This window comes from Amphiura filiformis, chromosome 17, assembly GCF_039555335.1.
Source record: "Amphiura filiformis chromosome 17, Afil_fr2py, whole genome shotgun sequence".
NCBI classification, from domain to species: Eukaryota; Metazoa; Echinodermata; class Ophiuroidea; order Amphilepidida; family Amphiuridae; genus Amphiura; species Amphiura filiformis.
In genome coordinates this window covers 48,500,004-48,527,888 of record NC_092644.1, presented here as the reverse complement: position 1 = coordinate 48,527,888, position 27,885 = coordinate 48,500,004, and the positions used below count along the sequence as shown (strand labels likewise).

At 38.3% G+C, this 27,885-nt stretch overlaps 1 protein-coding gene across 1 annotated transcript; it reads right to left on the bottom strand.

Annotated features, from left to right (window-relative positions):
- Positions 1-230: 230 nt before the first annotated feature.
- Positions 231-27,595, bottom strand: LOC140137897 (TBC1 domain family member 13-like). The gene is given in 14 exon segments (XM_072159703.1): positions 231-4,352; positions 5,255-5,277; positions 5,280-5,311; positions 8,014-8,095; positions 11,962-12,055; positions 13,218-13,366; positions 14,744-14,951; positions 15,245-15,401; positions 17,034-17,116; positions 18,205-18,298; positions 20,152-20,213; positions 22,369-22,412; positions 27,292-27,365; positions 27,475-27,595. Coding segments are annotated over 14 exon segments (1,191 nt in total). The 5' UTR covers positions 27,498-27,595; the 3' UTR covers positions 231-4,286.
- Positions 27,596-27,885: the final 290 nt, after the last annotated feature.

The window sequence follows — 27,885 nt, the reverse complement described above, 5'->3', positions numbered from 1 at the left end:
TTTACTGTACAAAAGAATACCGACTGTATTTTTGGAAATTCCTGAAAAAGTTTTTTTTTTTTTTCTTTTTGCATTCTGAAGAAGTTTAAAAAAATGTATGTTAGAGCTTGTGTTCAACATTTTAGTTGTTTTGTAATGTTAGTTGATTCATTTTGACACCAAAAGTGTCTGGTTGTTCATATTTTGAGCCTTAATTGATCAAAACAGTAGAGTTTGCTAGTAATTTAAAAAAAAAGAAAAGAAAAAAACCCAAAACGATCGACCCAATTGTTAAAATTCATTTGAGGGAAAGCAAACAATTTTTTTTCTTGGTCTTATCGAAAAAATCCTCCAGATTTGAATGATTCTGAGAAAATAGGCGGGATTTGAAAAGTTGCAGCAGCATTTAAAGGACACACTTTAATGGATAACAACCATATCTAATGCTCTGCAATTTGAAATACACCTTGGTCAGTACCTTGGTCAGTGCACAATTTTACTGATCAATAACAGACAGCAACTGCTGCTCACTTCAGGCGAGTGCAACATCTGAGGTTTAGCAATTTGACACCATATAATTGTTGAAGGGATCCACCTACAGCTTACAAAATTCTATTCGTCACTGGGCGGGAAAAATCTCAAATGTACTTTTGGCCCTTGAACATGGATAAAGCCTTGTAGGTGTAGACTTTATATTGAAGAGGTTGCTTCATCCATGTTCAAGGGCCAAAAGTACATGCAGGAAACACCTCATATTTATTTTTGGCCCTCGAACATGGATAAAGTCTTGTAGGTGTAGACTTTATATTGAATGGTTCGCTTCATCCATGTTCCAGGGCAAAAAGTAAATAAGGTTTTTCCCACCCAGTGACGCATGTTCCTAAACACCCTATCAAAGTTCTTGCTTTTAATCAATTATAGTCCCTTAAAGTGTGGCCTTTCTTTTTGTGCTGTGTTTAGAGGTTGATAGGTTATAACTAAACATCAAAGCTACAGCTCAGTTTGGTACCATTTCATGGCAGTTACACATATCTAGGGTTCAAAATAAGGTGGGTCCATGGGCCCATGGCCCTCATAAATTTGTGAGGGCCTAGTAAAAAAAAATTAAGACCAAAGGTGCAAAATTCTGCCTTATTTCAAGGTCTGATGGAGCATACCATTTTATAGCTTGATGTGGAATTGTGGATTATATAATTCAGTTTGTAAACATGAGAAATTTAAGATCAAGGGCTAAAATGGCCCTCAAAAATTCAGGCTTATTTTGAGGAATGCACATATCTATTTTTTTAGCATTGGGATATCAGATATTTATTTGATGTGAAAAAGCGCAGGCAAATAAATCATACTACTATGCTGCAATCTGATCAAACCAAAGTTCAATGGGAAAATGGGCCAAAGTTCAATGGGAAAATGGGCTATTCCTATTGAAACAAGATGTATCTCCTATGAAAGACATGACCTTAATCTTCCATACAGGGGGTATAGATTTCAAATGAATTCACCCATTCAGGTAACCCCATTTGAAATTCATACTCCCTGTGTGTAGGAGATTAAGGTCATGTCTTTCACAGGGGGTGTATGGATATCAACTGGAATAGCCCAATATGAACCAGGATTGAGGATCACACACTCTGGAATAAAATGACTGAAAGTGAAGCATGACCGATGGAATCATACAAATAAACCCCGCTCACACACATTGGCAGGGGTTACATAAGTTTTATATGCAATTAATGTTAAGATAAATCGAGCTGATCAACAAAGTTACACTCTCATGAAAATATACTTTGCTTAATGAAAATAAAAAGGAATTATCTATTTAGAGTCATAAAATTCTTCAATCAATGTTGATATCAGCATTACAATTTAAAATTGTATGTTCACATTTATAGATAAAATAATTCTGAAGGGTAAGTGCAAAAAGGCCCAATCTGCAATAGCTCCCAGATGTCATATTTTTAGATGTGTACAATATAGAATGCAGAAATGGGCAAATATCTATAGGGCAGCTATTGCAGATAGGGCCTTTTAACCCTCCATTTGTTCAAGTACTTCTTATGATAAGATCACAACATTTAAAAATCACAGTATTACTTAAAATCACTTAAAATACAAAACATCCAAATTGTTAAAACATAATGAACAAAATTCAAATCATTTAGAATATTACATGACACCATTATATACATTACAACGGTGGTAACTATGTCCTACCTTATTGCCTCTAATAATGTACTATTCCAGCTGAAATCCATACACCCTGTGAATTTCAAACGGGGTTACCAAATGGCTTTAATCTTCTGTACAGGGAGTGTGAATTTCAAATGGTGGTTACCTGAATGGGTGACTCTGTTTAAAATCTACACCCCTGTGTGGGAGATTCAGGTCATGTCTTCCATAGGGGGGTGTATACTGTATGGCTTTCAACTAGAATTTAGCCCAATATCCTGGTGCTGTTTATTTTCAGGCACTGATTTGTAAGTCGAAACCAACACATTTATCAATTTGATCCCAAATCAGGAAAGAAATGCCATCATTTCCAATAAAAGCTCATGTTGGAATGTTCTAATAGAAAGCTCGCAGATAGCTTGCAGATATTTTGTGGCCTTTACTTTTGAAATGGGACAAATATGATTGAGCGGATATAGCGCACTTATTGTGATTCCATGCAATACGCTTCATTGAGATATCAGTATCAGAAATCCTGGCCTGGCGTTCCCAAAGACATTAGATCCAAAGAGAACTGACTCAGAATTGCCCATGTTCATAATGCCATGGTAAATCGTCTATATTGAATTGTCACGGATGGAGAACATAATAGTGTACCGCTGGCACCCGACTCTGGCATCATGATAAGCCTGATATCAAACAATGATTTGCATCTAGAAGCTTGAGTGTTACAAAGGTTTGCATACGTAGCCCTTACTGTATACGTGGTAATTTTTGTGTACAGTTATTTTCGCGGTTTGGAGTGAGAGGCATTTTCGCTAATCTTATTTTCGCGATTGGCCAGTCCTTCCCTATACTTGTAATACATTATTTCATATATTTGTGAGGTGTTATTTTCGCGGTTGGAGCTCTAATCATGAAATTCACGAAAACAAAACCCTCGCGAAAATTACCACTTATACAGTATACCATTTGCACCCTGATATGGCAGTCATGTTGACATGCTAAGGCAGCTGCTTCACCCGTACATCTATGCGGCGGCTTTAAGTGCGTGTTTGTGTACAATAGCGCTTTGAGCAAACGCTAGCGATTTAAAGCTGCACCCAATGAAATGCGTACTGATGTCACTGCCACATCAGGGTGAAAAATGGTATAGCATGTGATATCAGCGCAACGCATTACCTACAAAATGCAAACAAGTGGCAATTGAATTGAAATCTTCTGGCGAGGACCTTTAGTAGAGACAATAAGGTAATACAACTGAACAATAATCAAGATAAAATAACTGAGTTTATAATTATGCATTTACACACTGCTAAAACATTAATCACTTTTGTGATCATATTAAGTAATTAATAATTGACTGGCACAATTGATTACACACAAGCCAATGTTACAAGGCAATAAAAAAACAACACTCAGCATTTCATTCAGCACTTTTTAAAAGTGTGGTAAAACAGAGGCTATTTTCAACCACTAACTGTGATTTCAGATATAATACAAATGAGTTGATCAAATGAAATTAAGGACGAGACTCTCAGTGTCTCTCTTTCCTTACATTAAAGGATATGATACCTGCCCTGCTTTCTATGCAAGTATACATGCCATGACTGTAGTGGCAGGACTGGGGAACTTACCCTTTAAGTTCAAAATACTTTAATGAAACTGCCATAAATTTACAACATGCCTCTGATTTCATACTAGTTTGGATCATATTAGCATATTGTTGTAATTTGAGCACATTTGTCACATTTACCTTTTTGAAGCAGTGGTCAGTGGGACAACTTTGTAATTTCTCCCCCCTCCCCCACCTTTGATATTACACCTGGTACACCCCTGATTATGATATGATGGACAAGAGCTATGTGAAAATGTCCCCATGTTTTAACATGTCCTAGTTCTTTAAAGACTTGGTGTTAAGTTATACAAGAATGAGGCATTGTTTAGTTATTTTGTTTCTCATAGTTTTTTCTCAGGCATTGTGTTGTTAGTTGTTAAGAAGATTTGGGCTTACTCCTGTTCTGTAAGTATTCCTACAGCTCTTCTATAATATAACATCTGTCGGTGGATAGCGGGGCTAGCTCCTTTCTATAAGCATTTCTTCAGCTCTTCCTGTTGGTGGATGGTAGTGCTACCTCCTATAAGTATTTCTTTAGCTCTATAGCTTTCCTTAATATAACATGGACATCTGTTGCCGGATAATTCTGAAATTAACAATATAACAGAACACAACAAAACAAAAGCAAGTAAATTACAGGAAAAGCCCACGTACATACATATGAAGGCGTTGATTACAGAAATGAACAAAAGCCTTAGAATTATTAATCAACTAGATGGATTAATCAGTCTGAATGCTAATGCAAAAGACCTTGCATGGCATCATAATGAGATTGATACATGACCAACTTTCAAAACAAACAAAGTTGGAAAATATATTCCAAGATGTTTGGATTTAAAATGACTATTACTTGTTATATAGCTTTATATGATGACCACTGCAGACTCCAAAATTTCTCTTCAAAATGTTTTTAGCTAAATTTTGGGAAATATTGCCAATATTAGTTTTTCTATTTATAATGGTATTTGTCCAGCGCTTTTAACTTCATGAATGTCTCAAAGGGCTGCACTTATACTAGATATCAGAATTAGCATGCTGCCATGGCGCATATCATAACTTTACTAAGAATGTGTATCCAAACAGCACCGGGATGGATTGGCAGCCAGGGGTTAACACCCTACTGTACACAGGACCACCAGCTTAAAAAGTTTTTTCGGCTTTTATAAGGCAGACATTATTTGGCTTTTGTTACTGCACACGTCAATAAAGTCCCATAAATTTACATAGGCGTGTGTTAGTCACGCATTACATAACGCAGAACTATCATAAGTACTGCCCAACAGTGTCCACGCCATTCTATATCAATACACAGTGTTATGAGTCTTATTTTTTCCACCTTATATCAGCCGAACAAACTTTAACATCCCCATCCCATGAATAGCATACTGGAGCACGTTCATGATTAAAATAGCTCAATTTTTAAAATTGACTCCTTTGTCCTGATTGGATAAGAGTGTGTCACATGTTAAATAGTTGCTATGATCTTACCTGAAGCATCTTGATGTTGGAAGGAAGTCACTGGTTAATATTGCAGTTCTCTGTAAACTGTAACAGAAATGAAACAGAAAGCAAATATTACAGTCAAGGCTGATTCATACTCTATGTATTCAACATTGAATATTTCATGCAACAAGTATTTGAAGAATTCAGATGCATTCTCTGCATCAAATGGACACAGCATCACCAACCACTTCCTAAGATCCATGACAACCAACGGAAGCTCACTACTATCATTAGAAAGTGCCGCTTACAGTGGTTTGGTCACCTGCTGGGAATGAATGAGAGTTGCATCCCAAGAACCCTTTATTTCTGGAAACCCACCCACCGATGGAAAGAGGAGACCTGGATGCCCTAGGACAGCTTGGAAGAATGTTATTCAAAGGGACTTGCATAAACTTGGCACCAGGTGGTCTGTGGAAGAAGCGGAAGTTGCTACCAAGGACTGGGCCATGGAAGTTTCTCCTACATCAGGCAGCAGGTGTGGAAATGCATGATGCTGGATCAGAAGTAGGGGGAAAGACACCATGAACAAGGATGAGGGGGCCTACAGACTGGACAAAATTTATGACCAGGTCATAAATACTTGGCAACAAGAAAGTTTGGTGACGTCATCAAAACCAGACAAGAGTGTTGCCGGTTCTAAAAACATCTAGAAACACCAGTACCAGAGTGAACAAGATTCCTGAAAGGAATTGAAATATTTCTGAGTGAGTAGTATCATTTTAATTGGATCTGAAAAAGAAGCTTTATCAATCAAATGCATGATGCTATCTGGTAGGTAGGGAGGTATAGGAAGATGCAAAAGCTATATATCTATATTCTTGACTTGAGATTTGAGCAAATATAACTCTTCAAATAGAAAGGACATTATAAGAAAATATGTGCTGTTTTGATCATAGTTTCAAAAATATACATTGGATTTTTTAAAGTAAGGTGTCAAATAAAAGCTAGCAATATAGGGCAGGTGACCGGGGTACTCAAGTTTGGTTTTGGTAGGGACGTGCAGCTGAGAATTTGAAAGTGGACCCATAAATATACCAATTTTTCAAGAAATTTGGACCCATTGATATACCAAAAGTCAACATTTTTGGCCAAATTTAACCCAAATTGTCTTAGTTTTTCCCAATTTTCCCAAAATTTTGGGACAATTTTGACAATTTTGGCTAGATTAAGGAAAAATTGGGCTATTTTCCGAAAAAATTGAGAAAATTTTGAAAAAAAAGGACCCATTCATATACCAAAATAGCCCTTTGAAAAAGGGGTCATTGATATACCAAAAGGCTGAAAATGCTACCCATATTTGCAGCACGTCCCTGTATGGTCATTTGTACTGAGTACCCCCCCCCCCCACCCTGGGGGGCAGGTCTTGGCATTCAGGCTGGCTTTATGCAGAAAATAATGAAAATGGTGTAAAAACTATATCACGTTTTGAGTCTGAACTCTCTATTTGTTTTTAATCTGTTTCAATTCATTTTCAGTTTCTAATTTTTTATGTCAACAAACATTCGTAGAAGTTAAACATGGCTGGAAATAGATTGAATAACGAATACTTGCTGCATCAAATATTCATTGTTTTCTGAAAAGTATGAACTGGGCCTAAATATGTAGCTAGAATACTTTCATAAGACATGTCCAAACAAGAATATGCAGTTCTTTATATTGTTTCATAAAGGTGTGTGGGAGTAGTCATGGTCGTTAAAAAAACATAAATCAATTTTCATTGTCTAGATTAGAGGATTAATGCTACACCTTGACAATTTGAATGGGTACGGAACGCAAAACATGCACTTTCAAAAATTGCTAAATGTATTGTGGTTCTTGAGATATGTGTCATTTTATGCAGATGTTTTGCTTCAACACTCTTTATGTCATAACTCAAGAACCACAAGAGTGTAACTGTGATATTTGAATTTTTCGTCAAGCCTTCTTCAAAACAACTACAACCATTTTCGCCAGCGGTCATCACTATTCACAGGATACCATGATTCTGCCCCATTGATGACCCTGGTTGGCAGAATATTTTGCTCATAAATCCACCATTAAGTCCAGAGTTAGTCGAGAAGAGATGTATAGTGTGTTGTGTGTTTCTAGTTGACATGCAAAGCAAACAGGTGTGTGTTGGTTTTATTATACTTTTGAGGGTCTAAACTTGAAAGCACACTGGTTTACCACAAACATTTAACTTTTTTTTGGCCCTGAGCATATATTGTTCAGATTTTACAATATGCGCGGATTGCGCGCAAGCCAAGCGAAAAAAAGTTCAATTTCAGACTATTTTATACCCAAAATGAACATGAACATTGCTATATAAAAGGCTAGTGCGGGTGAAGTGTGCAAAATTGTGCAATTTTACCATATTTTGGCCCAAAACATGGGTATTTTTCAGATGCGCAGGGCAAATTTTTTGGGGCTCCCAAATCCCTGGGCCCGGACCCATCTGGCCCAATGGTAAATCCGGCCCTGACCAAACATCCTTCTGAGTCCTCTGAAGGAACTTGTAGTGAACATACAGTTATAATTGTAAAAACATGTCATGACACCCTCTTGTCTGGTATGCCTCCTGTTCTATTCTTGCGATAATTGACTGTGTGTTGAACACACACTGTTTATACATACATGATCATGGCATGGTGTGTGTGTGTGGGGGTGTTTGTACTTACATAATCATGGCACAGCACACACAAATAAGAAATTGATGTCTTCTCTCATTACGTGTGGGGGGGTAAGGGGGGGGTGTTTGTACTTACATAATCATGGCACAGCACACACAAATAAGAAATTGAGGTCTTCTCTCATCAGCAAACAAGGAATCCCATATTCTAATTAAATCTGTGTACAAGAAAACAGTTGGCAAGAGAACACTTTATCAATGATCACTGAATTTTGATCCTGACTTCATAGGGCCATTCCAGTTGAAACCTGTACACCTCCTATGGAAGACATGACCTTTATCTCCCACACAGGGAGTGTAGATTTCAAATGGAATCACAAATTCAGGTAATCCCATTTAAAATTTACACTCCCTATGTAGTAAGGTCATGGCTTCCATAGTTAGTGGGTTTATGGAATTCAACTGAAATAGCTCAATAGATCACACCACCAGTTTGAGTTGGCCGAAACAATTCCAAGAAATCAGCCTAATAGTGCAATGCACCTGTGTGGATTTCATGCTGCGAAATAATTGCTTGACAGGTGAGCTGTAATGGCTACATGCTACTTGTACAGTGTTACAAATTTATTATTGTAAACTACATAGACTAACTTTATATTTTCTACATCAAAGATTTTCACATCAAAAAGCATGTTAGTTGGCAACATTGTGCTACATGCCAAAGACATTATATTCTGTCAGCCTGGATTTTGTTGTGGCTCTAACTAGAGCTACATATACACTAAATACTACGTTAACTGGTCACACGGTAAAGCAATATTTTCATTTTCATCAGTGGTGGACCAGAGGATGATTTAAGGAAGCCCCATCATGCACTGTAAAAGTGTTTTCACTAGAGTTTCAACTGCCACTTTACTTTTCAAACCCCATTGAACTCTGTGCAAAAGATGTTGTTTTAGAATTGCCCGTGTGTCATTATTAGTTGGTCGATTTCAGATCTAAAGTGATGTATGCATGAAGGATAATTCACACCTTCTGTAGATAACATAAAATGTGAAATCGACCGACCTTTTGAAGGTGTTTTTATTGTAAATACTAGTGCACCTGCAGCTGGGAGAGCCCTGATACTGTGAGAGCACTGGCATGACAGCGATACTGTTTGACCCCAGATGACCTGTGACCTCGGTGTAATTTTTTTCATGCTCCCCTCATATGAAGGTTTCCACCTATCAAGTTTAAGCCCAATAGGGCAAAGTTTAAATTTAGCCCCTACATGACCTTTGACCTCGGTTGACCTCAATTTTGTTTTGCGCATATATTCCCCTCATATCAAGGATTCCACTCACCAAGTTTGAGCCCGATAGGACAAAGTTTGAAATCCATGACCTTTGACCTCGGATGACCTCCATATAATGTTTTTCATGCTCCCCTCCTACGAAGGTTTCGACCCACCAAGTTTGAGCCCGATCAGACAAAGTTTGAAATTTGACCCCTCCGTAATGACCTTTGACCTCGGTTGACCTCGATTTTATTTTGCGCATATATTCCCCTCCTATCAAGGATTCTACCCACCAATTTTGGGCGCGATCAGACAAAGTTTGAAATCCATGACCTTTGACCTTTGTCCTCTGATGACCTTGAAAACTACCCTATAAACAGCGCCGGCCCGATACCCATCTATGTCCGAAATATTGGAACGATGCGTCGAAGCGCGGCAAAACGCATTGCCGGACAGACACACAGAGCTCATTATTTTATTAGTACTAGTGCACCTGCAGCTGTGAGAGCCCTGATGCTGTGAGAGCACTGGCATGATAGCATTTCTGTTTGACCCCAGATGACCTTGGTGTAATTTTTTTCATGCCCCCCTCATACAAAGGATTCCACCTATCAAGTTTAAGCCCAATAGGGCAAAGTTTAACTTTAGCCCCTACATGACCTTTGACCTTGGTTGACCTCAATTATATTTTATGCATATATTCCCTCGCATCAAGGATTCCACCCACCAATTTTGAGCCCGATAGGACAAAGTTTGAAATCCATGACCTTTGACCTCGGCTGACCTCCATATAATGTTTTTCATGCTCCCCTCGTACGAAGGTTTCGACCCACCAAGTTTGAGCCCGATTGGACAAAGTTTGAAATTTGACCCCTCCGTAATGACCTTTGACCTCGGTTGACCTTGATTTTATTTCAGCATTATATTCCCCTCCTATCAAGGATTGCACCCACCAAATTTGGGCCCGATTGGACAAAGTTTGAAATTTTGACCTTTGACCTTGACCTCCGATGACCCTCAAAACCACATGGCCAACATGCTTTTCCCAATACCTACCTATATCCAAAATTTCAGCACGATGCGTCGAAGTGCGGCGAAACGCATAGCAGGACAGACAGACAGATACACAGATAGATAGAGACCGCTTATTATTTTATTAGTATAGTGCACCTGCAGCTGTGAGAGCCCTGATGCTGTGAGAGCACTGGCATGATAGCGATACTGTTTGACCCCAGATGACCTTTTTTTCATGCTCCCCTCATACGAAGGATTCCACCTATCAAGTTTAAGCCCAATAGGGCAAAGTTTAAATTTAGCCCCTACATGACCTTTGACCTCGGTTGACCTCAATTTTGTTTTATGCATATATTCCCCTCGTATCAAGGATTCCACCCCCGAAGTTTGAGCCCGATAGGACAAAGTTTGAAATCCATGACCTTTGACCTTTGACCTCGGATGACCTCCATATAATGTTTTTCATGATCCCCTCATACGAAGGTTTCGACCCACGAAGTTTGAGCCCGATAGGACAAAGTTTGAAATCCATGACCTTTGACCTTTGACCTCGGATGACCTCCATATAATGTTTTTCATGCTCCCCTCATACGAAGGTTTCGACCCACCAAGTTTGAGCCCGATCGGACAAAGTTTGAAATTTGACCCCTCCGTAATGACCTTTGACCCCGGTTGATCTCGATTTTATTTCACGTGTATTATATTCCCCTCCTATCAAGGATGGCACCCACCAAGTTTGGGCCCGATCGGACAAAGTTTGAAATTTTGACCTTTGACCTTGACCTCCGATGACCTTGAAACTACCCGGTAAACAGCGCCGCCCGATACCCATCTATGTGTGAAATATCGGAACGATGCGTCGAAGCGCGGCGAAACGTATAGCCGGACAGACACACAGACGGACAGACAGAGCTTATGATTATTATAGTATAGACTAGTGCACCTGCAGCTGTGAGAGCCCTGATGCTGTGAGAGCACTGGCTGACCTCAATTTTGTATCGAGGATGCCACCCACCAAGTTTGAGCCCGTTAGGACAAAGTTTGAAATCCATGACCTTTGACCTTTGACCTCGGATGACCTCCATATAATGTTTTTCATGCTCCCCTCATATAAAGGATTCCACCTGAAATTTGACCCCTCCGTAATGACCTTTGCCCTCGGTTGACCTCGATTTTATTTCGCCCCTATATTCCCCTTGTATCAAGGGTCCCACCCACCAAATTTGGGCCCGATCGGACAAAGTTTGAAAATTTGACCTTTGACCTTGACCTCCGATGACCTTCAAAACCACACGGTCAACATGCTTTTCCCGGCACCTACCCATGTCCCAAATATCGGATCGATGCGTCGCAGCACGGCGGAACGCATAGCGGACAGACAGACAGATAGACAGACAGAGACCGCTTATTATTTTAGTATAGTAGATAGATAGATATCTGTCAAAATTCAAATTTCACCATGCACGTGTGTATGCAGTGGGCGGGCAGTGGTGTCATGTTCACTCACACAGCTGTGCTAACCGCAAGACTTGCTGGGAAGTGCTTAAATCATCCTCTGGTGGTGGACATACAAACACGGTGGAATATGGTTATTTGTTTTAGTGCAACTCTTTACATCTTTACAAGATAAAGATTAAACAGTTGGATAGAACAATCAAATGTATTCTATTGTATTTCTTCTGTGTCAATTTCTATGTACAAGGCTATCAGTTTCTATCTATAAGGCTATACAAATATTAATAATAACATAGTATTAAATTATCCCAAAATTCACAACAAAAGTCTGCATACCTGGTAATGGAAATTCCTGTGATAATAATAATGTTAACCATCTAAAACTGAAAAATTCCATCTTCAAGTCTTGCTCCTGGAATCGCAACCACACCTGCCATGAAAACAATAAATGGTTGATGACAAATTGATTAAATGCAGCAAGGTTGTAAGTGCTTTTCAAGTTAGCTCAACAATAAGGCGTTCGACTATGGTGCGAGAGGTTGAGGGTTCGAACCCTGGCGGTGCCTAGTACGATCTCGTGGAAAAATTGAGTTAGCTTGAAATTCCCCTGGACGAGGAACTTACTTCTAATTGTCTTGTTGTAACCCGTACGAAACTCGGGGAGCTGATCCTGGTTGCGAAGATTATTTGTGGAATGTCTAGGGAGTGCGCTCATGTAGCAGCAAAGTCCCTGAATTGTTGTTTAATGGTTTATGGAATGATGTGGGGCCGTAGTGGTCAGCGACAACCTGTAAAGTGTGCTGAGGCTTGTGGATCAACGTCTAGGCATTGTGCCTGTGTGTAGCGCACTATAAATCACTGCGCTTGTTTTTTTAAAGTGCTTTGCTATAATCCACTTTGGACAAATGAGTCACCAGCCCAGCTGCTCAGTTGCCTGATGAAGTTTGGTGGTTCCAGATGCAATGTATCAAAGTTGCAAAAAGTAAGTTCCAGTATTAGATTTATTTTCAAAATTCTATCCACTTAGGACTTTCTTGAATTCAACTGCCAAACTAGTCTGTACTTAGAAAGTTATCTTTCTTATAGAACCAATGCATGAAGATCCATTCAAAGTATCAAATACATTTCTTTGAATAACCTGGACATTTTTATATTTGCCTCAACTGTTGAGAGATTGCAGGTCATTTAAAAACTGTGCTGCCCTGTGATCTATGAGCAACAGAGATAATCAACATATCGAATGAGCTGAAAATTTAAGGAAAATTAATAGAGAGAGAGGAGATAATAAAGCAGGGAAACAAAACACAGACAGATAGAAAGACAAAGATGAGGACGACAAACTTTCGAAAAGAAAAAAAAACACAACAAAAGGAGATACAAAGCTCTTTCTTTTTTGCTATAATTGATAATTTGGGAAGAAAATTACCTTTAGGCATAATAATTTCATATTTCTTTCTTTACTTAAGTTTGTAAATTTTGGAATTTTGATTTTTATCAGAAACCATGAGAAATATTGAGACAGAAACATATAGATGGACAGACGGATGGACACTGTAACATACTGACAGACAGACAGATGTGAAGGAACCTACCTTGATATCACACTTCTTTATCATTAACATGAGTTTGATCATTTTGGCATTGATTCCTTCCGGTGAGTCGTCTAGTGATTTGATAAAGTTGTCTCTGATTTGTGACATCAAGTTGGTAAAGCAGAAAAATGTGTCAGCCTCGGCATGCTCTATAACAAAGGGAAATAGGAAACATTGATTTGTAAAATAAAACCTTATGTTGTCAGATGGGAAAATCACCCACAAGTTTTGTTTCCATGGCAAAAGATAGGCAAGTGCATGTATACTATACATCAGGGATGTAAGTACCCTGAAGAAAAAATATGGAAAATACAGAAAAAGGCGTGTAAATTCGGGCTAAAAAGCCCAAAATGGGCTGAAAATAAAAGAAAATGTGTAAATCTGGACTACAAAAAACCCTGAATTCTGTAAAAATACAGAAAACTTACGTCCCTGTATACATGCACTTGCCTAACTTTTGCCATTATATAGTATACAGGTCCTATGATTTCATTCATGCCCTGTACCTAGAAAGAGGGTGCTAATGAGCAGTGCAGAGGAGCTGAAAATTACCTTTACCAACCCTTTGGTGTTGACTTTCCAATTGCTATATAGATGCTTACTTGTCAGCAATTTTTATATATCATCAGATTAAATGTTGTTTCTGGTGTTGCATTTCCCTAAACTCAACACTACACTGAGTAACCATGATCGTTCTCCGTACTCTCTTTGCAAATTTTCATTAAATTTACCCTGAGCATAACCTTAATAATAAAATAAATAAAATTCGGATTTATATTGCGCTTTTTTCCAGATCTTGAAGGATTCAAAGCGCTTGAATTTCCCTGCAATGGTGAATCATTGCAATCAGATCGCATCAACTATGCCAGTTGCAGCCGAAACTGGCGCACACCTATCTGCACTAAGATTGTAACATATACCAATTATCTGTGCAGCTCCCCAAATTCCATTGGGTGAAGGAAGTGTTTGATAACCAAACAACTAATCACCGATTTTTGAAAGCAGGAGGAAACTGGAGATCCTGGAGAAACTGTGCGAGAGCAAGCATGGAATTGGGATAAACCAAATGCACATACAGTCCTTGGGCACGGCCGGGGCTTGAACCCAGGACCTAAGTGGCACAAGGCAAGGGAACTACTGCTGCACCAACTCGCTCTTAAGCTTGTATGTTTGTGTTGTGTGTGTGCCAACGAGGTTAAACCCCAAGAGTATGACTCAAAATTTACCTGTGTGTAACGCTATGGTATATCCTCCATACTTGGTTTGTCACTCATGGACTGAGGGCAAATAGTGTACCTCCAGAGTTAATCAGCAAGAGCCCGAATTAAATGATAATTTGCGTCTTGAGTGTTATACAGGTTTGCGCATGCAGCATTTAGCATACATTCTTGCACAACATGTTACAAGCAGAATGTAAACAACCACACATTTTGAGTGAAAGTTGGACGGTGGTACATTATTTTACCATCCACACACAACCATGGTAGAGTTCGGTACTCTTTGGTTCTACCAATAAGTCTACTTACCCCTCCACTCCACATCAGGATCTCTTGCCATCACATAATACACTGGTCCTATGATTTCATTCATGCCTTGTACATAACTCTGTCCAGGGTTCAGTTTAGCATAGATGAAGAGTACCCTTTCTAACACCTCCCAATGAGCCTCTTGGCCTTCTGGTAATATCTCGTGCCCAAAGTCTGATGATATACGCAGGTTTTTACACTTTGTGATCTGTGGCAAAGCAATGGAATAAGATTAGGATCAAGTTCTGGCTCAATATGTTGTTGTTGTCATAGTCCTATGCCCAGATCAAATTAACCATTTTAAGCATCCTTAAACACTTGAGAAAGTTCCTGTAATCTTACTGGCTCTTACCTTATGACTTTTAATACAGTAATTTAAGGCATCTGGCCCATATTACATACATAAGTATACAGACAACAATAAAGAAAACTTTAGAATTGTAAATTTGTGCTCCACTTGTTTTGTGTTTCTATATTATAAGTAATTCTAGAATGACTTACATTAATGCCCAGTCTATTCTTGGCTACATCGGATGATTGTAACATTGTGTGTTCTACTCGTTTTCTAAGTGTTTCTATATTATTTGCTGCATCTTGTAGAGCTTGGTTTGGGAATTCTGTGGCTTGCTGAAAAAATCCTATATCAGGTTGCAACCGTCTGAAAAATGAAACAAAACATAAATGAGTGGCTGGACTAGGTTTTACAATAAGGCACATCACCCCAGACCAGATATCTTGCACTTCCCACAATGCATTTCTCCCATTTTAATTTCCTGTGCTGATTTGCTATCGAGTGCAACATGGATTGATAGTGGTGAAATGTACCTCGATGAACAGAGCACATCCAGATCTTACAAAATATGTTTATTTCTTGACTATTGAACCATGTTTAGCCAGTCTTTTCTCAACATAAAAACAAAGGGAACCTGTACAAAATAATAGGAGTGTCATTTGATATAATGAGGTGATGCATCATGTTGCAAAGGATTCTGGGACAGGTAAGATATTTTCTCTGACGTCACCCACAAGCTGCGTTTTATTCTGGGAGTATGCATCATTCTCAAAATAAACAGGAGTGTCAAACCAGATTTCAAAGTTGCGCTAATGAGTTAATATCACCCTTGCTAACAAAATTTCTTATCTTTTTGCAGACTATTTTCATTGGCTATCATTGATAGAGGGCAGCATACACAAAATGTAACTGATAAACATAATGCTTGTCTATTATTGTGTCACACAAGCTTATGCAATGTTTCTATTTTTGAGCTAAAATCTTCGATTAAAAAATATCTTGTTTTGTGTATGATGATTGATATAAATCAAATCAAATCAACTTCATCATTATTATTATATATCCCAGACAATTATATTTCCTAGAGCTCTGTATCTAACCATTATTATTTCCGGTAGATGCCATTGCTATTTCCCTGGCAGGTATATGCAGAGTGTAGAGTGGTTATCTTGCACAGAGTGTGGTGGTTGCTATATTCAGCCCAAGTGAGCAAGTGATTCCAAAGTTCACTTGGTGTACATCAAATACATTCTGTGTACAGCATCCACTCTGTGCATCATATCCACCTTGTGATTGTCACACTGGTTAACATATCCATATCTGAGTGTAATGCAATTCTAGCATTTGGTACAAATTTGAAATGATTAAAAAATAAAGCGCAGTGATTTATAGTGAGCTACGCACAGGCACAACGCCTAGACATTTATCCACAAGCCTCAGCACACTTTACAGGTTGTCCCTGACCACTACGGCCCCACAAATTGACTTTCACAACCATGATCAGCTCCCCAAGTTTCGTATGGGTAACAACAAGACAATTTCCAGTAAGTTCCTTGTCCAGGGGAATTTCAAGCTAACTCAATTAAAGATATCAAGCAGTCAAGTTAGCTCAATAGTGCGAGAGGTAGTGGGTTCGAACCTTGGTTGTGGTTAGTACACTCTCATGTAAAAACTGACTTAGCTTGAAATTCCCCCTGGACAAGGAACTTACTGCTAATTGTCTTGTTGTAACCCATACAAAACTCTGTTCCTGAATGCAGTGGTCAATTGTGAAATGTCTAGAGTGTGTGTTGTTGTTTAATGGTTTTTGGAATGATATGGGGCCATAGAGGTCAGCAACAACTGGTGAAGTGTGCTGAGGCTTATGAATCAACATCTAGGTGTTGGTGTTGTACCTGTGTGTAGCACACTCTAAATCAATGTGCTTAAAAAAAGTAACACAGACAGGAAATGGCTGTCATATTGCCTGTATGACTGTACCAACCAGCTTGTACTCACCTGGTATCCTTGTCTATTTGTAACAGTACATCGTTATCTTTGAAGTATTGAGACCATTGGCTATCAGAATTGGTACTTAATGGCTATAAACAAATACACAAGGAAATTACTAGCATTGCTTATAAAGTGAGGGTAAAGGAATAATTTGCTTACAAAATAGGTTCTGCTAAAAACTTATACTCCGTCCAGTTTAAGTTAACAAAACTGTGCCGAAACCACAAATTGCTCACTACAATAATTTGCTGTAAACGTTTGACGAGCGCGTACTACCGTGATGTTGCAAAGTCGGAGCTAATAATGCGTACAGTGCAAAGTTCATTCATAAACTTCCACTCGGCAACAGATCACATCATAGCTCAGCAGCCAATCAGAGACAAACTGTGTTTCAAAACAGTAAAAATGTGATGTACGCTTAAAATACGCTCTCGTCAAAAGTTATATAGCTCACCAGGATTCTCACCTTCATACATAAGGCAGCCATTTACATATAACCATTTATACAGTAACTTACTATTGATGTAAATTGATGTACGATGAGTAACCTTTAATACTAGTTTTTAATCCATTAACAACTATAAAGAACCCACAAGATAGCACAACAAGCCATGCTGTCAGGCATTGTTGATAGATACCTTCTCTGGTTTTGATATATACATGTACATGTATTGTAACCATCCACCACGAGCCAGGTGTAAAGTCAACAGGCCCTATTGACAGACAAGGCTCAATAAACTAGAGGCCATCAGCCTTTCCCCCATCGTATGGGTAAAAGCTGGTCAATCGTTTCAGTTGCATTTCCCTATGTCATGGATGCAAATCTGTGTACTAGTCTCCTGGTTATCACAGGATTTCTTTTGTACTATTGATTAACACACAAGATGACCAAAAATGGTGTCACACTGACGGCCTCTAGTCAGTAGGAAACAAAGGAACTTCAAGAGGATTATTGACTATTTGAGTGTCTATTTACCAAGCAATTAATCATTTTACAGCTTTTTTGTACATTGTAACTAATTCAAAATCTAAATATTGAAAATTGCAACTTTACACCTGATTTGTCGTGGACAGTCATATATATGTGACCTGGACCATGGTCTGGGGCTGACCACCAACTTGCAACTTTATGCTCATTTCATGGGATCAGGTCACATTATGCTATAATATTACTCACATGATCCTCAAATGTGACATCTTTCCTGTCATCTCCTAAATGGTCAGCTCCTGGTTTTATGATCATTTCATCTAGAAATTGTCTATATAAGGCTCTGAAATCAAACCATACTTTATTTACTTATTTTATTTATTTATTAGACTTCATCACTGGTACATATAAAATTATTGCACATCAAAATTTGACAAATATAAATAGACCCATTCCATGTCAACTCCAGGGATGTGCACCGCAGCACCTCTTCAATTTTTTTCTTTTTCTGTGTGGTGGTAGATATTGATGAGAAAGAAAAATCCCGAAAATTTGAGCTTCATACTCCAGCTTCAAAGGGAACCCTTTACAACTTTGAACAGTATGTATCCTGGTGACACTTATTTGTGTAGAATTCAAATCTGGCATCAGAAAACTTGTAACTCCTTTACTTTAAAAGATATAGGACCCTCAAAATGCAACTTTCGTCCATCCAGGACCAACTTTGCATTCTCAGAACTCACGTAAGTCATTATACATGTAAAAATCAAAATTAGTGTACAACTCTATGGAGTAGGCAAACCTAAGTGATGTGTTGAAGCCATCGAGACCCCAAGCCAATATCTCTCAGAAATGCTGTCCAAGAACATATCTTCAACATACCTGAAGTTGATGGTGGGGCAAAATGTCTGACATTGATTTTCAGGGGGGTCAAAATGTACAAAAAATGTACAATTGGGGTTTTGCATGGGTAATATCTCAGCTAAAAGTATACTAATAGGCTCAATATTGAATAAGAGTAATGTCCTACCAAAGGGCTCTGACTGGCAAAAAAAATGGACAATAAAATTATTTTTACTTTTGGAGTTCTGACCACCCAAAGTTGGTCCTGATGGACGGTTGCATTTTGAGGGCCCTATATCTTTTAAAGTAAAGGAGTTACACGCTTTTCTGATGCCAGATTTGAATTCTACACAAATAAGTACCCCAGGATACATACTTTTCAAAGTTGTAAAGGGTTCCCTTTATACATTTATGGACCTCCAACGTTGTCTTTGGCGTTGCGACACATTTTTACACTGACCCCCTAAATTTTAAATTGATGCCACGGGAAAACGAAATGGAGTATGAAGCTCAAATTTCCGGATTTTACTTTCTCATCAATATCTACCACCACACAGAAAAAGAAAAAAAATGAAGAGGTGCTGCGGTGCACATCCCTGGAGTTGACATGGAATGGGTCAATATAAATATAAATATAAAATCTTTTTTTTTTTAAAACATGTTAAAAGACCAGCTGGGATAAACAGGTGTAAATTCACCTCGTAGGAAAGGCCTAATTTATTTGGAAAAAAAGAATGGAATGCCACGGGCAAGACCATACATGTTTTACACTCCCAGCAAACACAAAACATTTCATAAAACATTTGTAAAAGGTTAGAAAAGGCTATCAGAAAATGTTTAAATGTCAAGCGATAAAGGGTATAAAACATTTTAATTACATTCAAAAACATTTTTGAAAACCTGTTGCAAAACATTTTAAAACCATGTTATTTATATATTGATGACAAACTATTTTACAAATCAAAATTTGACATTAACATTTTGACCACATTTTACAATGCATATTTCTTGTATTTCAATTTTCTGTACTGATTTGCTATCTTGTGCAACATGGGTTGATAGAGACAAAATGTACCTCAATGAACAGAGCACATCAGATCTTGCAAAATATGTTTATTTGTTGACTATCAACCCATGTTTATTTAGCCAGTCTATTCTCAACATGAAAACAAAAGGGAACCTGTACAAAGTTATACATGTAGGAGTGTCATGATGAAATGAGGTGATGTATCATGATACAAAGGATTCTGGGAAGGGTAAGATATCTTCAGTCTCTGCTCCCTCCCTCCCCAGAGAAGATATCCTACACTTCCCACAATGCATTTCTTCCAATTCAATTTTCTTAGTAAATACCTTTGTTTTTCCAGGACTGTTTTCCATTCTTCTCTACCTGGCGGTAAGTAGTTCAGCATCAACTGAATGTGTGAGAAAGTAATAATATTCAATACTGTCAAATGAGGTTGCACGAATAAGTCGCCGATAGTCAAAATTGCGATGTTTTGCCACTTTCGACTACAAATTGGTCAATACTGTCAAATGAGGTTGCACGAATAAGTCGCCGATAGTCAAAATTACGATATATTTTGCCACTTTCGACTACAAATTGGTTATAATTGACTAATGAATAATGATGACTATCTATAAATGTCCTCAAAATACATCAAATAAGATAACTAAAATAACAATGCATAAAATTTGACAAACTGATTGCTTCATATCCATCAAATATTGCTGAAATAGTTTTTAAGAGCAAGGCAGACCTGCTGTATTTACTGTGTCTCCTGATCGTCGGTTGCATTGCTGCCAGTTAGATTTATCCCCTAGTCCATCAAGATCCATGTGAGGTCAGTGAGCCGTTTGTAAAAGCAAGATTTGTAATGTGTGTTTCATCAATCTCTTGTGTCTTTGTATGATATAGGCCTATTGCCTGCATCATACATTCTTTAACATACCTTTACACATGTTGATATATGTGCATTTTGGGTGTGAAAGTGACCTTAAGTTTTTACTTAAATATTGACCTCCAAACAGATCTTAATAGTCGACTTACTTACTTTGTACTTTGCTGGTTTCCTCCTGAATCTTCCTCTTGGGAGCTTTGCTAGGAGGTCGCTGGGAGTGGTTGTCTAATTCTTGTCTTTAATAATGTAGTCCAAGTAGCTGTCTCTGAAGGTCTTGTGGGTAGGGATGTCAATGATGTCTTGAGGTAGGTCGTTCCATAGTCTTGTGGTCCGTGGAAAAAATGAATTGCTGTACGCCGTAGATGTGAAGTGTGGTATATCAAATTGAGTGTTGTTTCCCCTCCTGCTTCTTTGAAGTTTTGGTTTGAGGTGGTCGGATGAATCTATGTCAATGTCTTGGTTGATGATCTTGTAAAGTTGAGTGACTTGGTGGGTTTCCGTCTGTCTGTCAGCCTTTCCCATCCCAAAGAACATAACATTTCGGTAACACTGCCGACTCTCTTGTAGTCACCTTGAACAAATCTACGCAGCTCTCGTTGCACCTTTTCTAACGCAGACTGGTGACAATTTTTGTATGGATTCCACGCAGCAACTCCATACTTTAAGTGCGGCCGAACCAGCGTCCAGATAAAGCCGCTCTTTAACAGACTTGGAGCACATGTAGAAATTGCGCTTGATGAAATTCAAGACTCTTGTTGCTTTGGTGACTGCATGCTGAGTCTGTTTTTCCCACCCAAGATCATTTTGGATGATTATCCCGAGGTATGTAGAATCTGTGATTGCCTCAAGACGAGTGCCAGACATTTCATAAGAAGGTTCACCAGGGTTGCGTTTGCGACTCATTCGCATCGTTTTACATTTACCAGCGTTAAAGCGCATACCCCATGTATCAGCCCAACTAGTGAGGTTGTCAAGATCGGCCTGTAGCAGCCCTTCATCTGCCTCGGAATTGATGTTACGATAAATTAGACAATCATCTGCGAAGAGTCTAGTAACACCTCCAACAGCATTGTGAATGTCATTTATAAAAAGAAGAAACATGTGTGGACCCAGTACCGTCCCCTGAGGTACGCCGCTAAGTACTTCATGCCAGCTAGAAAATTCACCGTTGACAGCAAGATGCAGCAACTCGCTGCAGACGATTGGTGAGAAATCCTGAAATCCAATTCTTGGTTTTCCCCCTTACACCATAAAAATCTATTTTATGGAGAAGTTTTTGATGAGGCACAACATCGAACGCTTTCGAAAAGTCTAACACAGCTACATCGGTAGTAATGCGTTTGTTATGATTATGAGCGAAATCATGGAATGTCAAGATGAGCTGACTCTCACAGGATCGCCCTCTCCGGAAAGCATGTTGATTCTCGGCAAAAAAACTGAATGGGTGAATTTGAAATCTACACTCCCTGTGTGATAGATAAAGGTCATGTCTTCCATAGGGGGATATAGATTTCAACTGGAATAGCCCAAATACTTTCCAAATATTTTTGTCATCACACATGACTGTGGCCAAAGAATTTAAACTCAAAGGTTACCAACTCAAAAATATGTAACTCTAACATGGTGGAGTTGGTACGCTTTGATTCTACCTCATTAACTGCAGACCTACCTTCCATGCCAAGGATCGTGTACCATTACGTGTGTCAGGAACACCTGAAACAGACAGAGTATAAGTAAACATCAGTGTCTAACAAGATCTATTTTGATTGGTTGTAAAGAAGGTTTTATCCCATATTGAGCCAATCAGAGATATGGTAAGTATAGTCAGTAGGGCATCCGAGCTGGTATTACCTGACTTGCATCAAGCTCTTTTACGTCAAAATAGCTATAAAAATGTGAATTTTGGAACAAAATATACCTTGTCCGATGGAATAAAACATATGGTTATATACAGTTGAAAACAAGTTTATATCCTTCTCATGTTTGTTGAGAAAGTTAAATTGAAAAATTAGCAATTTTAACCTTATAGCCAGACCTCGAATTAACCCACGGCACCCATGGCATTTTGCCGTGGGTGCCCATCCCCACTGCCGTAATGCCCTCAAAATATGTCCTTTACCCAAGGCAGTCACTTGCCGTTCCCTCTAATGAAGTTGCCATCGGTGCCCCGGCCCTGCCCCTTCATTATAAAATCATCGATCTATGTTTGTGTGTGTTTTCTTCACTTTTGAGAAATTGCCATGATGCCCTCTTGAAATATTACAAACTGCTGTGCTGCCTTGCCTTTTCACTGAAAATCCAAGGCAATGATCAACTTGCCCTAAAAAAAGTTGCTGTGCCCCTTCAGATCCTTAATTCGAGGGCTGCTTATAGCTCGGGTGGTCTAAAAGTCAGGATTGCCCCAAAAGAGCTAAAAATGCACCTCGGAAATTGCTTTTTTAGAGGTTGGGATATGGGCATTTCGTGATCCACAGCCTCATTCCCCCCACTTTTCTCAAAAAAAGTTGAGATTTTTATACCACTGGAATCCTCTGACTACATAATGTTATGTACAAAATATTTCTTGCAGATTAATTCGTTTAGCAAAAATATCGTCAAATTTTAATTTCGTTCTGGTATACCAGAACGAAATTACAACAGTGGCCTATGGCTATGGAGCAGTGTAATACAAATAATCATGCATAACACGGAAGTTACGCAAAATCGGAATCAACTGAAATTTTGGGAATAAGCTTTTCTCGTTAATATCTACTGAAAAATGTCATAAAAAGAGGATGCTAGGATCACGAAATACTCCGTTTATTTAACTACACTTTTTTTTCATAAACCCTGGCCCTAGCATATAGCCTGCTGTTTTGTTGGCGTTTCTTTACTTTAGGGTTTTTTATTCTTACATGTTATATATAGCTGCTTTGTGGAAGTACAGTGTTATAACCTTAACCCTAACCAGTGCAGAAGGCAGCTATTACATGTAAAAATAAAAAAACCCGGCCTAAAATAGGTATGCCAGGCAAACCTTAATTAACACATTTGCTAGTCAGCCAAATTAGCCTAGAACACAATACATATTTACATAGAAATTTAAAGAACAGGTAGGTCAAGGAAACCTACATAATTTATATGTTGTCTATACTTCACTTGACCCAAATATATGATTTTTTATGGTGATGAGACACTCGCACATGGAATTTTAGAGGGATTTTGAGAGCAGTTTCAAAAAGCTGCTATCATCATGAGACTAAGATCTAGAAACACCACTGAAAATGCTGTTTTGTTAGCTGAATCTTTTTTGATGAAAAATTGAAAGCCAATCTTTGACAAGATGTAACTTTGCTATGGAAAGTGCTATGACAAAAAGGTTTTTAGTTTTGGCTTTCTTTACTCAAGGGCTTTAATTTGATATTGGTATATAAAATGATGCAGTTTGATGGCAAATTTGAATTCAACTGGCATGGATACCAAAGTAAAGGAATGCAGTTTTGTTTGTCCAGAAATATGCACCGAGCTTGGTCACTGCCACTGGTAGTTCCAATTAGTAGTTCCAATAATTGGAACTCACGGCTCGACCGACCGTGAGTTCAAGGAGCTATGTGTATGTGCCGCCCGCGATTTAGCGTGCATTCATCACCATTCACATATGTACATAGTCGTGGAGTGGACTTTTCGCTGCTCATAAAAATCGCTCAAAAATATTTCTTTGGACAAAAGCTGATGCATAGAATAAGTTTAGCAATCACAGACCATGACATACATCAGTAACACAGGTTTCTAAAGTGAGTATTTTACCTGAGATACTATACTAATGCAAACTTGCCAAAATAAAACCCTGGAGGCACCCTACACTGCTACAGGAGTACACCCATCGAATGTGTGTCATCAGCCCTCAGATCGGCCCTCAGACACACACATACAGGCATAGAGTTCTGCAGTAGCATGTTTTGTTGACATTTTGTGTAATGTTTACATCCATGACAGTTCTAATACCATCATCAGACAACTCAAATACAAAGGATATCAGTTGGCAATCTTAATGTTATGCAATCAAGTTTACAACACTCTCACTCTTACAATGAGCAGAAAGTCACTGAGTCATGCAATTCAAGTGCCAATATTGATTACCTGAAGTGGCCTACTGCAAATGACCAGATATAACCTTTCTGATTTTCATATTATTTTGCAATAACAAAACCATGTTTTCCTTGATTTTGGTATGAAATTGAGCAAATAGAATTAATTGTCATGTCAATTTGGAGTTATTAGGGGCAACTAAAACTGATATGAGGTAAGATTTATATGTTTGGAATCTGTATTGCCTATTCTGAAGGAATTATTGCCATGTAAACAAACCATCCCTTGGCCCATGCATATGGACATGGGTGTACTGCTTTTCAGTACCGTACCCTGTTTTCCATGGGTGACTGTAGGAATACACCCATCGAATGTGTGTCATCGGCCCAGTCATCGGCTCTCAGACACACACACACACAGGCATAGAGTTCTGCAGCAGCATGTTTTGTTGACATTAAATACTGTTTACTTCATTTGACAGTTAACTAATCCATAAATTTGATAACTCATATACAAAGGATATCAGTTGGCAATCTTAATGTTATGCAATCAAGTTTACAACACTGTCATTAGTGTCAGTCTTACAATGAGCAGAAAGTCACTGAGTCACGCAATTCAAGTACCAATATTGATTATCTCAAGTGGCCTGCTGCAATTGACCAGAGATGAACCGTATGATTTTCCTGTTATTTTGTAATAACAAAACCATGTTTTCCTTGATTTTGGTATGAAAATGAGCAAATAGAATTTAATATCTTGTCAATTTGGAGTTATTAAGGGCAACTAAAACTGATATTAGGTAAGTTTTATCTGTTTGGAATCTGTATTGCCTGTTCTGATGAAATTAATGCAATGTAAACAAACCCAACCATGGCTGATGTGGACATTGTGTAGTGCTTTTCAGTACCCTGTTTTCCATGGGTGACTGTAGGAACCCATGGATTCGATCCATGTACTGTAGGAACCCATGGATTTGATCCATGTACTACAGTACCTACAACTTGAGTTGAGAACAAGTCCTCAAACGTTCGAAATGTGTAGTTACTACACAAAATGTACAACTACTGCCACTGGTTAAGTTAAGGTGAATTTTGATCTTACAATTTTATGACCCCCTATTAAAAGCACTGGATATAATCACTTGCTTGTCCTTGACCTTGTACCAGGCTTAGGGAACGTTCATAAATACCTTGGTGGGGGGGCTGGAAAATTTGTAGGGGGTCAAAAAGTTTTGCCCTTCCAAAAGGGGGGTCCAAAAGTTTTGACATGGCAAAGGGGGGTCAAGAAAGTTTTGACACCCATAAAGGGGGGGGGGGTCACATTGTCACAATAAAGCTCTTTTCATCCCGATCATAGGCGTAAATAGAGTAAAATACAAAATTATTGCACTTTACGCGCGCAGTAAAGCATTTTTTTAAAGTTCTGATATTATATGTATGTAATTAAGCAACTGCAATTGTTTTTCGTCTGTGCCGCAAAATGTCATCCCCCCACACCAAGAAAGCTGGATACACCCCTGATACATCCATGCAATAACTTTTGAGACCTTATTTGAAAGCAATTTATTTATATTTTATGATGTCCTGACAATTTAGGCCTAATAAGGCCTGTAAGAGTGACACTGATAAATGATTACATTTATTGCGGATCTGTTTGCTTGAATTTGTAACAAGGTTGAAACTGTATAAGTTTAATCCACTGTACTAGTAAAATAAAGCATTACCTATAGTGGAAACAAGAGTGGAGTATTTTAAGTACTAGTATACCTTCATTATGTGTGTGTGTGTGTGGGGGGGGTAAAAAGTTTGGGTGTTTACAAAAGGGGGGGGTCAAAAAGTTTTCAGTCCATTAAGAGGGGGGGTTCTAAAAGTTTAACATACAGACTAGACTCAGCTGAGTCTCATGGACGCCTGTTCCTATGTCCATCAGACTCGTATTTCCCATTTTGGATGTCAATGGGAAATACACACTTAACGCTTATACCGGTTAGAAACTTTAAAAAAATCTTTAAAATTGTATCAATGTATATAAAAGTGGTACCAACCTTATTGTGCTTGCTAATTTAAGACTCGGTTGAAACAAAATTAAGGATCGAATGCATTTTAGTGTCCAAAAGGCAAAATTATCGTCAAAGTTCTGCGAAATCGGCACCCTTACTTGAAGGGGTTCAGAATTGAATCGAAGCGAAAATATCCGATCTTTGCGATCAAACACACAAAATTACAACTTTAAACATACTATTGGCAAAAGACATTATTACCAAACAATATAGAATAGAAAATTTGACATCATTTTCTCAAAATATTGAAGAAATTTGCTCACTAGACATCGAAAAAGTACGCAATCCAATTCCCGTTCAAACGCGTGAGAAACTGAAAGTGCATAATCCCGACTAATACAGACAGAGGGGGGGTCAAAAAAGTTTTGACATACCGAAATCAAAATTTTCCAGCCCCCCTACCAAAGTATTTATGAACGTTCCCTTAGTCGTATTTATACATTGTATAATAATATTGGAACTTACCATCGAAGCACATAGCACACAACTTATCTACATCAATTTTGGGAGCTAGGAGGACTTCATCGAACAGCACAAGCCTAAAACAAGTAAAAGAGTAAACAAGTTATTAGAATATGTAAGTCATACATACATATATGGGAGAAATATGGCATAATCATAATGAAATACATTGGTCTAAAATCTTACTTTTCCTGATAGGAGGCGGCCATGTTGACATTTCGGGAAGGAGAGTTTCTAGAAATTATCTTGTACCAAGAAAGAAAAAGTTTCTATAATGTATGATCAAAATTACTAAAAAAAGAAACACGCATGATTTGAATATTATTAAGACTTCACAACAGTTCTGAAATGTACAAAACCCGTATAAATTTTTGTGAAAATAAACTTTGAGGAATAAAAATATCAAAGGGCAAAGGTACATGGTTGCCACATTATATTGTTCGGTTTTTTTTAGGGAAAGTAACAACAACACCCCTGAGCTGGTCATGAATATTTAATACCCAGTATAGGGACCGCCCCTTTCAAATGGAGTAGAAACTTCATAATTTATTTGGTGTGCAGAACATATATGTGACAGGGATATTTGAAATATGTAAA